The 11,944-nt window shown below is 43.6% G+C and overlaps 1 protein-coding gene across 1 annotated transcript; it reads right to left on the bottom strand.

Moving 5' to 3' along the window:
* Positions 1-2,704: 2,704 nt before the first annotated feature.
* Positions 2,705-8,851, bottom strand: LOC117810352 (immunoglobulin-like domain-containing receptor 1). The gene is made up of 9 exons (XM_034680149.1): positions 8,564-8,851; positions 7,011-7,181; positions 6,539-6,688; positions 6,251-6,370; positions 5,958-6,104; positions 5,036-5,158; positions 4,652-4,833; positions 3,789-4,466; positions 2,705-3,659 (listed from the first exon to the last, which is right to left on the bottom strand). The coding sequence occupies exons 1-9, from the start codon at positions 8,607-8,609 to the stop codon at positions 3,621-3,623; spliced, it is 1,656 nt and encodes a 551-aa protein (XP_034536040.1). The 5' UTR covers positions 8,610-8,851; the 3' UTR covers positions 2,705-3,620.
* Positions 8,852-11,944: the final 3,093 nt, after the last annotated feature.

The following is an 11,944-nucleotide window of genomic DNA, read 5'->3' as shown; positions in this document are numbered from 1 at the left end:
TAAGAGCGCGACATTAACAAGCCCGCACAGCGCAGGCGCAGTTTAGTCAAAATAGACTGCTTTACTGTTCAACTTGAGTAAAATAAAATGAATCACTCTCATATTATTTAAATAGAACATCTTCAGCAAGGGAAATATGAAACTAATGTGACTCTCATCTTTTCACTAAGAAACTGCAGATTTTCGAACAGTCTGAAACTTTATCAGTGTTAGGAACAACACATTAAAATCACTAGACTGGGTTTAAGGCAGGGGTTCTCAGACTTTTTGGAGCCAGGGAACCCTACCATTTGCACTCTAGATGCCCTTGGAACTATTTGTATTGTAAAACTTATCAATCTAAAAAATTCAGACCTGTTCAGAGTTCCCACTCGTCCTGGAAAACCTGGAAAACAGTTGACCAGTTTTCCAGTACTGGAAAACACCTGGAAAATGGGAGAAAAAGTAAAATGTCCTGGAAAATTATTCCAACACAACTGCGTGCGACCTGACACGGTTAAAAAAAACACATCCCCATTCAACATTTGTGGCCATTTTTGTCATTCAGTTCTATTTAGGTCAATCAATGCACTGATCCTCTGATTATTATTATTAATATTGTTATTATTTTATTTCAGTAAGGCAGCTTCCAGATTCCTTTGCAGGCTCTTTTGTTTCTTACTTAGCTAATTATATATTTTTTGAGAAAAGAGAAAGCTGAGATGAGAGTTGGCCATCATTGTTACTTGGTTGCACTAATAAAGTGAAGTGCTGTACGTACATCTGTGGTTGCATTGTTCTATAATCAATTTGCCATAATTTTTAAGCATCTAAGAGATGATTTCATGGATAGCCATAGACTGCACATCTTTCAATGTAGACTTCCACTGAGAGGAACATATTAGACTATTTAGGAACTAAATTAGGAACTACATTTAAACTGTCATACCAGCTTGATCATCATTGAAAATGTCCTGGAAATGTCCTGGAAAATGATCTCTGGAAAAGAGTGGGAACCCTGCTGTTCCATAGTGATAAACAGATAACACTTAAATTTGAATCATGTAAATACCACTTGTATACTTCAAAACAGAGGGCCATTTCATACCTTGTGGACTCAACATGACAGCATTTATATTTTTCAAGTAATTGATTTTAAGCTTTCAGAAAATTAACTGTAGCAAGACTCACATATCCCTTCGAGACACTGAATGGTATCCTAACAATGGTAGGCTACAGGCCCATATGCTGTTTGTAATGACACAGCACAATTTTATAATTTATTAGAAATGTATTCTAATTATTTCACGGGCCCCCATGCTATGGTACACGGACCCCCAGGGGTCCCAGGACCCCACTTTGAGAACCATTGGTTTAAGGTACATCAAGCCGAAGATAATAATATCTTTATGGAGGATAAACATGAGTTTAAATTTTATAGAGAGGTAATCAGCCAGACTCTGAGATGGTGGCCAAACAGGACACAAACTTTCATATTGCACACTAATGAATAGCATTGATCTACCCTCTCCGTCACTTATATTTACTCTGACTATTAAGGTGTAACTAAACTCTGTAGGGTTGCATGTATTATAATAAAGGTTAGCACAGCTGCCTCACAGGAGAAGGGTTGAGGGTTCCAATCTGAGTCAGGGCCTTCCTGATGGGAGTGTTTCTGCTTCAGTGTTGACCTGGATTTTGTGGAAGTATAGATTATCAACACGTCCCCTCTGAGGCACCACTTTTAGGTTTTCTTTCTTTGCAGCATTTATGTTGCAGAGGTATCAAATAATGTTCATGGACTTGTGCTTATATCTACGGGGGCCCTGAAGGACAAACCAAATCTACAAAAGATGAAACACTTTCACAAAGTCAGAGAAAAATGTACGTTTTGGAAAACATTTTTACATTTTATAAAACAAAATTACATCAGCAAAACACTTTTACCAAGCCCAAAACAAATTTACATTGAAGAAAACAAATTTACAAAAGATGAGACACTTATACCGTTAAGTCTGACTCCTTTTAGCCTGACTCCGTTTAGCCTGAGGCTGTGTGGTCTGAGGCCGTTTCATCTGAATTCTGACACATGATGAAGGTTTTGCGGAGATATGACGGAGCTTTTCCGGAGACATGATGCTTTAACATCTGAGGTCTGAAACCTCTCTCTGTTACCCGAGGATGTCCTGATATGTAAACCATGCCCATCTCTGTTTGTTTCTCTCCATCAAAACCAACTAAGTGACCCCTCACTCCATCACTTCCGGATCACTTCCTGTGTTTGGTACATACCCTTTCCATAAAAATGAAATGTTAATTTGTTTCAGAAATGGTAAAAGTGTTCTGTTGTTTGTAAAACTGTTTTCTTAAAAGTAAGTGTTTTGCTGATGTAATTTAGTTTTATAAAATGTAAAAATGTTTTCCAAAATCAAAATTTGTCTCCAACTTTGTAAAAGTGTTTCATCTTTTGTAAATTTGTTTTGTCCTTCAGGGCCACCGTATATATCTCTGTCTCTCATCTTCTGACCACTCAAAGCACTTTTACATCACATGTCAAAGGGAGACGTGATCTGCATTCACAGATAACTCCTTCCCTGGTTTAATGAAATAATAAAGACTTTCTCGCCTGGAATACCTCCACACAAACATTCACCTGTCTCACCTGTCTGTGTTGATCTCTTCTGTGAGATTCCAAACAGAAATGAGGACGACACATTTTAGATCCAAAAGGTAACACGTTTATTAAAAACACACACTGACTGTACAGTTTAAAACACGAGACATTCACAATCCTTAAAACCAGTTAGAGGCTCAATGACTTCACTTCTTTGCTTTGTGAGTAACTGTCATAAAATACTGAAGAAGCAAAGGGCTGACTGAATAAACCTGACAGACTCCTCCAGCTGAACACAGAGTTTAACATAAAACCTTTGGTCCTGTAACTTTGTTGACATCTTGTTCCTGATGTTTACATGCTGTAGGTTATTTATTTACAGTGTTTACAATGAGCCGGGATAAATATTACATCTTATGTACAAAAGGTTTAAACTCTAAATCTGTCTGAACACACACACATTTCCTTCAGACATCAACACAACTTATTCACAACTTTTAAAAAGCTAAGACTCGTTTCTCATTTCAGAACGTGGTTTACGTTCTTTCAGACTTTATAAAATATCTTCTACTCTCTGGCCCTGAGCGTTACTTCCTGATACTCTTGTTCAGGTTTTTATGGCTTAAACAAATATTAGATAAACTTTCTGCTAAACAAGAAACTATTTTACACGACATACAGGGAGGAGGGGTTTCACATCTGTCCACAGAACATAGACATTACATTATGAACCAGCAGGGGGCGATGTTAACCCACACAGCTGCTCAGTAGTCTCTGTTCAATTCAATCAGAGCATCAAAAATCAAGACCCGATATTCTCCTCTTTCACATCAACCTTTAAGACCTGCTCCTCAGGAACACTTTCACATTTATAATCATCTCAAACTTTATGATCCTTCAGTCTGCTTTCATTCATCCAAGCAGCGACACAGGATCTCCTTCAGGACTCACGTTAAGACACCAGAGGAGACGGTTTGAGTCTGTTCTCTGACACAGAGGTCACAGGGCGTTTCAAAGCAGGACGGGTTCAGATGACGACGCTGGTGCCACTGCGATAACTCTTGTCCTGAGAAAGACACACTAACTTTAGATCACTGATAACGCTGTTAGTGTGTGTGTTTGTCTGTGTGTGTGTGTGTCTGACTGTAAGTGCATGAGTGTATGTGGTTATTAACTAAAGCTGCGTGCGTCTTACGGAGTAGCGATCGTTCCTCCGTGCTCCTGGTTTCTGTCCAGGTTCGAACTCAGCGTAGCTGGGAGGTTTGTCGATCCAGCCTCCTCCTCCGCCTCCTCCTCTTCCTCCACCTCCTCTCCTTCCATCTCTCCTGCTGCTGGCCTCATCATCAGAGCTCCAGGACCCTCCTCGAGAGCGATGGCTTGCTGGGGGAGAATACTTTCCTCTGGACCTGCTGTCAAACAGATCATCCCTAGACCTGGACCGGGGTCGATCCATTCCTCCTCTCGCCCCGTTGCGACTCCGCCCATCCAGCGACTCCTCGCTGTAGCTCCTGGGGATCCCTCTGGACCGGGGGGGCGAGGGGTAACGCCTGGCAGCCGCTCCTCGATCAGGGCGTCCGAACCCACTGCGGCTGCTCTCACTGGAGCTAGGGGGGCGGGTCTTCGGAGGGGCAGGGGGCATTCTGCTTGACTGCGGCTCTCTGATTGGTGGGAGTGTGATGACACGGCGCTCTGTTGGGCCTTCGTCCAGGGCAGAGATCATACTGGGAGGGCCAGGGGAGAAAGGGATGTTGCTGCGGATGTTCTGCGGAGGAGGCATCTGCTGAAGGTGTTGGGGTTGAGGGATGTGCTGCATGTGATGCATGGGCTGCATAGGCTGCATTGGCTGCATGTGCTGCGGTGGAAGAGGCTGAGACTGCAGGAAGAGGACACCAACACAAAGGTCAGAGTTCAAACGAAGAAGAAACAAGGAAAACACTGAATAGAACATTAAGGAAACAGAGTTTGATCAATGATTAAGTTCCCACAGAAACATCAACAAGCTTCAGACGTTCTGTTGACAAACAGATCAAATAAACAATCTCTTTACTCATTACACACCTGCAGCAAGGGGGTGGCCATGTCCATCCCTCTCACCTGGCCCTCCAGGTAATCAAGCATCTGATTGGTGCTGGCAGGTGTGTGGTTGCCATGGACACTGGGAGGAGGCATGCTGTAAGCTGACGACTGAGGAGGAGGAAGAGGCATGGGCTTCATCGGGAAGCTCTTACCCGACGCAGATCCTGAAGAGAGAGAGAAAGACAAGGGAAGGTGAGTCTGAGAGAGAGAGAGAGTGAGTGAGTGAGTGAGTGAGTGAGTGAGTGAGTGAGTGAGTGAGTGTGAGTGTGTGTGTGAGTTTGTGTGTGTGTGTGTGTGTGTGTGTGTGTGTGTGTGTGTGTGTGTGTGTGTGTGTGTGTGTGTGTGTGTGTGTGTGTGTGTGTGTACCTGCATAGAGCAGTGGGTTCATCTGTGAGGAGGCATGGCTCATTGGTCCATAGATCGGCTGGCCTGCACCCCAGGGAGCCATGGCTCTCTGAGCCTCCTTCATCATCCGATGCTGCATGACGGCTGAAAGATCAGGACACACGTTAATGATCATATTGATCAATATTTATCATATTGATCAATATTTATCATATTGATCAATATTTATCTCATTGATCAATCAGTGCAGTGTTGTTCAGGTGAGCAGTCAGCCTCTTTGGACGGCATCTGACGTGTTTTGAAGTCTTTGAATTTTAAAGAAGAGAAACTTCTCCCAACACCTCAGAGAGAGGAGGTTAAACAGGTCCTCCACATCCATCTTTAAATCATTAAGTCCGGAGATCAGCTAGATCACACTGTGGATCAGGAGATCAGCTGGACCAAACTGTGGATCAGGAGATCAGCTGGACCACACTGTGGATCAGGAGATCAGCTGGATCACACTGTGGATCAGGAGATCGACTGGATCACACTGTGGATCAGTGACTGTTTAAAGAGTCGTCAGTGTGGAGCCGTGGAGGTGGCAGCAGTGGACTCTGTCTCTGAGCTCTTTAAAGCTCAGTGTGTGATGTGAGGCTCACACTGTTCTTCAGGTCAAAGCCGACAAAGCTGAAAATCAACACTGAGCAACTTTAGTGAGATCACTGAAGGCCAACGTGGTAATCTGAACTTCTGAACTAAGTTTACAGAATCAGAGCTCAGACTTTGTCGACCTTTCGCTCATGTTTCAGAGGGAACTTGTGGATGCCGTGTGGCCTGGAGGAGCAGGGAGCAGTTTAAAGACAGTTCAATTCAGTTCAGAGCTCTCAGAGCTTCTTTAGTTTTCAGGACCCTTCCTCACGTCTGATGTCTCAGAGTTTTATGAGAGTCTCTCTCCATCTACCTTTTTCGGGACAGCAGCACTGCTGAGGGCAGCAGGGACAGCGGACGTAGCAGCAGCACACGTGAGGGCAGCACTGACAGCAGCAGATACAGAAGAGCAGGATCAGGAGGAGGGCTCCGATCACGATGAACAACACAGTCAGCCAGTCTGAGGGAGGAGAGGAGGAAACACAGGACGTCAGGTCAGAGCTGTGACACATTTAGATCACGAACATGGACAGAGGACGTTTGTGAAATTTTGTGAAGCTTCTCAACAACCAGCAAGAGAACTTTCTTTAGTCTCCATGTTCTTACGGTAAACGATGAGTTTGATTTCTTTGTCAGAGTCTCCAGTCGTGTCTCCTGCAGCGTCCACAGAGCAGAAGTAAACCCCGTTGTCCCACCACATCACCTCATTGATCACCAGGTCAGCACCTGTTCAGACACAGTTTAAATCTTTCAGCCGGAGTCACTTTTTAAACATCGTGTCCTCGTACGGAGAGGAAACAGCTTTAAAGTGAAGTCTGAAGACCTCTTCATCTTCACCCTCAGAGCTGCTTTAACCCTAAGACCGATATCTGGCTCATGTTCTCATGGACTCACTGTTCTGAATGGTGATCCTTCGTTCGCGGTACTCTGACCCCAGTGTCGGCTCGCTGCTTCCTCTCTTCTGGATCACGGTGCGAACTGTCCGCTGACGATCCGGACAGTCATTGGACGGGTCCTGACCCAGCTGGAGGGCAGACTGGTACGCTGCAGAGTCAGAGGAAAGTTTCATTTAGACTAAAAGTTCAAATAATATCTAAGAAGAGAGATCCCTTCTTAGGAAGTCTCACAGAGGACAAGGTGTCAGCTTCAGAATACACAGAGGTCAAAGTTCACATGTCTGAGATCCTGACTCAGACTAAAGAGCTCTGAGGTTTCTGGAGGCATATCTGAGGTCAGCCTCATGAAAACAAAGACGCTGTCCCGATCAGCTGATCAGCTCACAGGTGACACACACCTTTTTAATTTAATAATAAATCAACTTCATCTCCTCACATTAAATAATAAACTCCCTGCTCTCGGGCCTTACCTGTGGAGTAATACTCCAGGACGGGGTCTTTGCAGAAGGACTTGAACCTCCAGGTAACTAGGACATCTTGGAGGTTTGCAGAGGTGGAGTAGTCACAGCGGAGGACCACAGAGGCAAACAAAGCTGTGCTGCGCTCCAGCTGAGGGACATTCACCTGAATACACACCGACGCTGTGGAGAGAGGACAACGTTAGTGTGTGTGAGCTGAAGACACAGAGCTTATGTAGTCTGAGACGACTCAGAAACAATCGCTTCAAGATTTAAGACACTGTTTTCATGTAGTCTGAGACGACTCAGAAACAAACGCTTCAAGATCGCAGACATGGAGCTCAGGTAGTCTGAGACGACTCAGAAACAGACGCTTCAAGATCTAAGACATGGAGCTCATGTGGTCTGAGACGACTTATGAACAGATGCTTCAAGATCTAAGACACGGAGCTCATGTGGTCTGAGACGACTCAGAAACAATCGCTTAAAGATCTAAGACATGGAGTTTGTGTAGTCTGAGACGACTCAGAAACAGACGGTTCAAGATCTAAGACATGGAGCTCACGTGTTCTTAGACGACACAGAAACAGACGCTTCAAGATCTAAGACATGGAGTTTGTGTAGTCTGAGACGACTCAGAAACAGACGCTTCAAGATCTAAGACACAGAGCTCATGTATTCTTAGACGACACAGAAACAGACGCTTCAAGATCTAAGACACGGAGCTCATGTGGTCTGAGACAACTCAGAAACAATCGCTTCAAGATCTAAGACATGGAGTTTGTGTAGTCTGAGACGACTCAGAAACAGACGCTTCAAGATCTAAGACATGGAGCTTATGTGGTCTGAGACGACTCATAAACAGACGCTTCAAGATCTAAGACACGGAGCTCATGTAGTCTGAGACGACTCAGAAACAGACGCTTCAAGATCTAAGACACGGAGCTCATGTGGTCTGAGACGACTCAGAAACAGACGCTTCAAGATCTAAGACACGGAGCTCATGTAGTCTGAGACGACTCAGATACAGACGCTTCAAGATCTAAGACACGGAGCTCATGTAGTCTGAGGCGACTCATAAACAGACGCTTCAGGATCTAGAGTTTGGTTAAAGTGAAAGAATGAGGGACGGAGTTTCTCTCAGCTCAAAGTGGAAGAACCAGAAAAACCAGAGTCACAGACAAAGACAGGAAACAGCTTACTGTGAAACTCCCGAGCACACACACACACACACACACACACACATACACACACCCACACACAGACAGAGAGAGAAGCTGGAATGAAACCTGATGAGTTGAAGTGTCCCTGAATGTGAACAGGCCTCACAGACTAAAGAGGATAAATAAAACCTGTTTTTGTGTTTCTGTGTTCATAAACCTGAGAGGATCACAGTCAGGTGTTTACCTGAAGTCAGGAACAACTCCCAGAGTCAGATAGACTGATCACGTGATCGATACCTCCGATTTAGCAGACTCAAATCAAACTTTTAAAACTTTAAATAAAAAAAAAATGAAACAGTTCTTTAAAGACTTGTATTTATAAAAAAAAAACCATGAAGTTACCTTTGAGCAGAGAGAGCAGGAGGACGGCCGCAGGTAGACTCCGCATGATGACGGAGTAACACACCTGAGTGTGGAACAAAGATCCTCTAATGAAGACAGAAGCTCTTAAAACACGAACCAGCAAACCTTATTCTACCTTATTCCACCTTATTCCACCTTATTCTACCTTATTCTACCTGAATCTACCTGTTACTCATGAATGCTGCCGACCATGGTTGCGTCCTGTGTGTTTGCCTGGACGGTTTCTACCTGAGACTGCTTCAGTCATCTCTGGCCACGCCCCGAAACAGGTGCACTCATCATGACGTAGGCACGTGCACAAAAATCCCCCCCCACACAGCAGTGAGTGGCAGGGGGAATGCTAAATCTATTGTTTAGTTCAGACTGGTTGTTTACAGTAAATATGTGTGTGTAGTGAATCCTGAGGTCATGGTTTTATTGAATGTTCTGGGTTATATAATAAATAATAATGTAGAAACACTTAAAGTAGCAAAACGTTCTTATTTCTCTAACTTCTCTTAAATTAGTGACATGACTCTGAGATACTCTTCAATAACTTTAAAACAATAACATAATTTACAGTTTCATAAATCTTTCAATGAATCAGACAGAAAATTTGTTTTTAAAATGTGTTTACATGAGTTACAATTTTATGTCTTATTATTTTAATTGTTATCTTTATCTTTGCATATTTCGTTTTCATATTTCTTAAAACTGACCTGTTTTATTTGGGGTTTTTAATCATTAGCAGGAAATATCTCTTCAGACTGTCATAAAAAAGGTCCTTCAACAAGCAAAAACATGATGGCTCACAAAATCATTGAACGTGTTTTTATTTGCAAAAACAAGTGAAAACCAAAACTTCAGGAACAAGCAAAAGAAAAAAATAATTAACACAAAATTCCAGCGTTAAACCAACCTTACTCATTGAGAGCTATGGTGGACAGAGGCTTTTAAAGCCAAGCCCCTCCCTCTGGACTAACCAACTCTGAGAAACAATTAACTCTTCTGCACCCACTATACCCAATCACCAACTCATCTTACCTTACACACTTATGTTACATTACAGCACTAATCAATTCTCCCCAAAATACCCACCATAAACCTCCTCTGTTCATTCATTCTCTTGTTTTTATGTTTGTTTGGATCCATATAACTCCACGCTCTCAGTTTGTGCTCCAAGACAGGGGTTCCCAAAGTGTGGGTCGGGACCCCCTGGGAGTCACAAGACACAAATGGGGGGGTCGTGAGATGTCTTCCAGAATGTTTTTTTTATTTTAGTAGTACATTTTACCCATTATAGTAAAAAATATCGACAAAAATAGTAGCTAAACTTGAAATAAAACCTTGAAAATAGAAAATGTAATGAGTTTTCTGTCTTTCCTTTTGCCACATGACTCCTAAGTTTAGGGTTAGTGAACAGTTAATTATCAACAGCATCAGTAGCAGCAGGTTAATTCATAACAGCACAGGAAACACAGTCACATGCTCTTTAGGTAGGCTAATTTTCTGCAGACCAGCTAAATGAAGCCACATTAAATCACTTTGAGGGACAGTGGGGGTTGCAAGTCCCTGGCACCTATATTTTGGGGGTCGCGGGCTGAAAGGTTTGGGAACCCCTGCTCTAAGATATCCTGCCTGCGTGGTGATGAAATGTAAAGAGGTAAAGGTGGAGTCATTTGAGACCCTGACAGGGATCTGAAGGTTTAGAGCTCTCTGGTTTCTCTCAGTGACGTGTTGAAGTGAGTTCAGGATTAAACGAGACTCCATCAGCTTGTTGACTGAAGTCTGTAAAGTTCACTAAATGTGTTTGTTGTAACACCCTGAAGGGAACACGCTTTAGAAACACACACACACACACACACACACACACACACACACACACACACACACACACACACACACACACACACACACACACACACACACAGAGGTTTCCTTTATACAAATATTATTATTATATTATTATAATGTTGTGAATGAGTCTGATAGTAACAACACTCATACTAACTCACCCATGCTCTGAACATACATGTGACTGAGTCATCATTTGACATTAAGATGTAATTCTGAATATAACCACTAGGTGTCAGCCTGCAGCTTGACACAGAGCTCTGTTAGTTTGATTCAGTCTGATGCTCTGACTCTGAACTCTAAAAACAGGCTGTTGAGTCTGAAGGATGGAAAGCTTTGTAAAATCTCCTTCCTCCTGCATGTGAATGTGAACACCTCAGTGTTGTGCTGAGGAGCTCTTCTCCTTCACATTGTTTCAAATGTTTTGTGTGTGAGCCAAACCCGCTCAGCACCTGCAGCCCTCACAGCTTTCACCTCCTCTGGAAACTCTGCCAAAACTGTCTCTGAGTTTCCTCCTCTTTCTCTCTGACATCCTGTCTGTCTGCAGAGGCCTTAACGTGCACGCTCACATGGTCACACTCCACAGGGGGTAGATTATAAGGAGCAAATTCAAATGTCTAAATCAGATGTATTTTAAACTTGAACTCAGAGTTAGATTTACTCTCACACTCGGCCTTTGAATGGATGCTCATCAGCCTGGAGCAATAAGAGCTCACTGAAAAATAAACTTCAGATAAATCAAGAGCTTTGTGAGTTCTTCTTTTAACAGCATTAAACCTGTGAATAAATCACTTCATTCAGGGTTTTTTATTCCCATTTGAACTTGTCATCAGATCTTGAGATGCTGATTGGCTCACAGAAGTCATCACTTTAAGCCCCGCCCACATTGATCCAGGAAGAGGATCTAATTTAAACCTCCTGTTTGACTCTCTTCTGCAGAGTGAGCTCATGTCTTCAGGCTTCAGTTAGACTCAGAAGGGAGTAGCTCAACAACATTCCTGACATACTGACGAGCTGTGAGCGGTCCCTGTCTCAGCAGATCCTCCCATCACAAACATGAGCATGAAGACAAACAACCTCCCTCTCTCTCTGCAGCCTGAGAGACTGAGACCCTGAGACCCTGAGAGACTGAGAGACTGAGACACTGAGACCCCGAGACACTGAGACCCCGAGACACTGAGAGACTGAGACACTGAGAGACTGAGAGACTGAGACCGAGACCCTGAGAGTCTGAGACCCTGAGACCCTAAGAGACGGAGACCCTGAGAGTCTGAGAGACTGAGACCCTGAGAGGCCGAGATCCTGAGAGACCGAGACCCTGAGATGCTGAGACCCTGAGAGACCGAGACCCTGAGACACTGAGTCCCTGAGAGACTGAGACCATGAGCGAATGAGACCCTGAGAGACTGAGACACTGAGAGACTGAGACCCTGAGCGTTATTATAACACCCCTTCCTGTTTTTCATAAAATCATCATCACAGAGTCTGAAGAGGGAGTCTGTAAAACAAGAGAAACTGAAAGTCCTC

The sequence above is a fragment of the Notolabrus celidotus genome, chromosome 3 (assembly GCF_009762535.1).
Source record: "Notolabrus celidotus isolate fNotCel1 chromosome 3, fNotCel1.pri, whole genome shotgun sequence".
Taxonomy (NCBI): domain Eukaryota; kingdom Metazoa; phylum Chordata; class Actinopteri; order Labriformes; family Labridae; genus Notolabrus; species Notolabrus celidotus.
This window is presented reverse-complemented; position numbering and strand designations above follow the sequence as displayed.